Raw genomic sequence first — 4,297 nt, forward strand, 5'->3', positions numbered from 1 at the left:
GATGCTGGTGTTCAGAAGAAGAAGAGGGAGGGCAGCAGGTGGTCGTGGGGCTGTTGTGAAGGTCGTTCATGGCTGTCGTGCGTGTGTGTGAAGGGGCAGCCATGGATGGAGGTTGTTTGGAGGATGAAGAGAAGGGGGCGGAGGTTTAGGGTTTAGGAAACGGGACCAAAAAAGATAGAAAAAGGGGGGGTCGTTGGGCTATGGGGCAGACTGGGTCGACCCGGGTTAAAATGGACCGGTCATGGGGGAAGGCTGGGTGTCTGGGCTGTTTTGGACGGGTCTCAATTTCAAGGGGAAAAAGATTGTTTGGACTTTAAATTGATTTGGTCTGAATATGACTTAACACTCTTTTATTTTGCTTTTCTTTTTCTTAACCTAATAAAACTAAAAATATAGTAACTCCTAAATTAACTTATAGGACTAGATTAATTTATAAAAGTACTATTTAACTTTTAATAACAATTAACACTCAATTAAATAGCAATTACTGATAAAATCACACAATTTGGCATTAAATGCTAAAAATGCAAAGTACATTATTTTTTGTGATTTTTTCATTTTCGTAAAACAAACTTAATTACTCCTAATTGTAGAATTAAATCTTAAATGCAAATACAACATATTTTTATATTTTTATTCATTTAACAAACAAACATGCACAGATAAAAGAAAAATTACACAAAATTCACAACAATTGCAAACAAACAAAATTATTGTATTTTGCATTTTTTGGGAGTAATTCTCATACATGACAAAATCACGTTCTCACAGAGGAGACTGGTAAGCATTCATTTATCACCGTCAGAGAAGGAGGAATACATTTATTTCTTGAGGGAATACGAGGATATCTTTGCATGGTCATATGATGACATGACCGGTCTGAGCATATCCATAGTGGCTCACAAGTTGCCTACCAATCCAATGTGTCCGTTAGTGAAGCAGAAACTCAGCAAATTCAAACCAGACAAGAGCCTGAAAATCAAGGAGGACGTCACTAAGCAGATTAAGGCCAAAGTTCTCAGGGTAGTTGAGTACCCAACCTGGTTAGCCAACATTATACCAGTTCCGAAGAAAGATGGGAAAGTTAGAGTATGTGTTGACTATCGAGATTTAAACAGAACAAGTCCCAAGGATAACTTTCCACTACTAAACATACATATCTTGATCGACAATTGTGACAACCATGAGCTCCAATCCTTTGTAGATTGCTTTGCGGGTTATCACCAGATCTGGATGGATGAAGAAGACACAGAGAAAACAGCTTTCATTACACCGTAGAGGGTGTACTGCTATAAGATTATGCCATTTGGTCTAGAGAACACTGGGGCTACTTACATGAGAGCCATGACAACCATCTTCCATTATATGATACACAAAGAAATAGAGGTGTATGTTGACGATGTCATTATCAAATCTAAGAGGGCCGCAGATCACATAGCGGATTTGAGAAAGTTATTTGACAGACTAAGGAGGTACAACCTAAAACTGAACCCCGCAAAATGTGCATTCGGGGTTCCCACAGGAAAACTATTGGGATTCATTATTAGTCACCATGGGATCGAGTTGGACCCGTCCAAAGTTAAGGTTATTCAAGAGTTTTCGCCACCAAAGAGCAAGAAGGATGTGATGAGCTTCCTGGGACGTCTCAACTATATCAGTCGCTTCATAGCATAGTCCATAGTTATATGTAAACCCATCTTCAAGATGTTGAGGATGTTGAGGAAAGATATTGAAACGAGTTGGACCGAAGATTGTCAAAAGGCTTTTGAGAGAATCAAGGAATACCTGTCCACACCACCAGTCCTAGTCCCGCCAGAACCTGGGAGACCTTTGCTACTCTATTTATATGTATTAGATGGAGCTTACGGATGTGTTTTGGGACAGCATGACAAGATAGAGAGAAAGGAGCAAGCCATATACTACTTGAGTAAGAAGTTCACACCCTATGAAGCACGGTACTCTCTGCTGGAGCGCACTTGCTACACTTTGACCTGGACGACTCAAAAATTGAGGCATTACTTCTGTGACTATACCACATACCTCATATCCAGGATGGACCCTTTGAAGTACATCTTTCAGAAGCCCATGCCGACAGGAAAATTAGCAAAATGGCAGATACTGTTAAGTGAGTTTGACAACATCTATGTAACTCAAAAGGCGGTCAAAGGACAAGCATTGGCAGACCATCTTACTGAAAATCCATTTGGAGGAGAATATAAACCTTTGAAAATGTATTTTCCCGATGAAGAAGTATCATTCGTAGGAGAGGACATTACTGAAGCCTACGATGGTTGGAAGATGTTCTTCGATGGAGCTGCAAACTTCAAAGGGGTGGGCATTGGAGCAGTTTTGGTATCAGAAATAGGTCAACACTACCCTGTATCTGCGAAGATTAGGTGTCTATGCACCAACAATATGGCGGAATATGAGGCTTGCATCATGGGGCTCTATCTAGCCAACGATATGAATATACAAGAGTTGCTGGTAATTGGAGATTCGGATCTTCTGGTACATCAGGTTCAAGGAGAGTGGGATACGAAGAACCCCAAAATACTACCATACTTGCATCACATACAGGAATTGACGAAAAGATTCATAAAGATAGAATTCAAACATGTGCCCAAGATTCAAAATGAGTTCGCAGATGCACTGGCCACTTTGTCATCAATGATACAACATCCAGACAAAATTCCATTGATCCCGTCCCGGTGAGAATCCATAATCAACCGGCTTACTGTACTCATGTTGAGGAGGAGGCGGATGGAAAACCTTGGTTCCACGACATCAAAGAATATTTGACAAGAGGAGAATACCCAGAATAGGCGAACCATACTCAGAAGCGCACACTATATAGGCTGTCCAATCATTTCTTCCAAAGTAGAGAGACCCTGTATTGGAGAACTCCTAATCTAGGGCTGTTAAAGTGTGTTGACGCAAAGGAAAATTCCAGATTGCTTGAAGAAATACATGCCGGAACTTGTGGACCACATATGAATGGTTTTGTTCTAGCCAAGAAAGTACTCACAACCGGATATTTTTGAATGACCATGGAGACGGATTGCATCCGGTACATACAACAATGCCACCAATGTCAGGTACAAGCAGACATGATAAAGGGTACCACCTAATGAGCTCAATGCAACAAGTGCACCTTGGCCCTTTGCTGCCTGGGGAATGGATGTCATCGGTCCGATCGAGCCCACTGATTCAAACGGGCACAAGTTTATTTTAGTGGCCATTGACTACTTCACAAAATGGGTAGAGGCTGCATCCTTCAAAGCTATAACCAAGAAAGTCGTCGCAGACTTTGTCAAGGATCGTATTGTTTGACGATTCGGAGTTCCCGAGTCCATTATCACTGATAACACTGCCAATCTCAACAGTAACCTGATGAAAGCCATGTGTGAAACCTTCAAAATCAAGCAAAAAAACTCTACAGCATAGAGACCTCAAATGAATGGATTTGTGGAAGCTGCCAACAAGAACATCAAGAAGATACTAAGGAAGATGGTAGAAAACTACAAACAATGGCACGAGAAGTTACCCTTCACCTTATTGGGGTAACGCACTACAGTCCGCATATCAACTGGGGAAACTCCCTATTTACTAGTTTATGGTACCGAAACTGTCATTCCAGCTGGATAAACGTAGTATGTCACTGTCAGCTTTATCGGAGCATAATGTCCAGAGCTTTTAACAAAAGATTCAAACCAAGACAATTCGCACCAGGACAGTTGGTGCTGAAGAAGATCTTCCCACATCAAGATGAAGCCAAAGGGAAATTATCTCCCAACCGGAAAGGTCCTTACATGGTTCACCGGGTGCTAACAGGAGTAGCAATCATACTTGCAGAAATAGATGGAGAAGTTTGGCCAAAACTAATCAATTCAGATGCAGTCAAGAGATACTATGTTTAGATTGTTTACGTTCTAATGTAACTGAACTATGCTTGACCTGATTCCTGCTTAAGAGGGGATACGTAGGCAGACCTATGGGTTCGGTCATATCATAATAAAATTTTCATTTTCCCTCAGAACCAGAAACTGAGGAAGAATTTTAAGGAGGACCCTCAAAATTCCGAAGCAAGTCCAGCCAACGCCAGCATATGCCAGGTGGTCAGAAATTGGTTAAGAAACTGAGGCAGAATTTTGAGAAGGATTCTCAAAATTCCAAAGAAGGTTCAACAAGTTTCGTCACTCGGTTGAAGGATCATTTACCAAACTAGGGCAGAATTTTGAGGAGGACCCTCAAAATTCTAATACGAGAAAGCTGCAATATCTCTGAAATGTGTTACAGT

General features: G+C 41.1%; 1 protein-coding gene across 1 annotated transcript; it reads left to right on the top strand.

The window, feature by feature from the left end:
• The first annotated feature begins 1,704 nt into the window (after positions 1–1,704).
• On the top strand, positions 1,705–3,917 carry LOC138885516 (uncharacterized). The gene is made up of 2 exons (XM_070166472.1): positions 1,705–2,508; positions 3,666–3,917. Exons 1-2 carry the CDS (start codon positions 1,705–1,707, stop codon positions 3,915–3,917), a joined length of 1,056 nt encoding a protein of 351 aa, XP_070022573.1.
• The last annotated feature ends 380 nt before the right edge of the window (positions 3,918–4,297 follow it).

Source organism: Nicotiana sylvestris, chromosome 2, assembly GCF_000393655.2.
Source record: "Nicotiana sylvestris chromosome 2, ASM39365v2, whole genome shotgun sequence".
Classification (NCBI taxonomy): Eukaryota; Viridiplantae; Streptophyta; class Magnoliopsida; order Solanales; family Solanaceae; genus Nicotiana; species Nicotiana sylvestris.

What these genes read in the sequence shown, in the direction of transcription:
- LOC138885516 (XM_070166472.1), top strand. Translation starts at nt 1,705, where the DNA reads ATGTTGAGGATGTTGAGGAAAGATATTGAAACGAGTTGGACCGAAGAT. An exon ending in TTGGAGATTCGGATCTTCTG is followed by an intron (nt 2,509 to 3,665) that starts GTACATCAGGTT and finishes TGTCACTGTCAG; the next exon opens with CTTTATCGGAGCATAATGTC.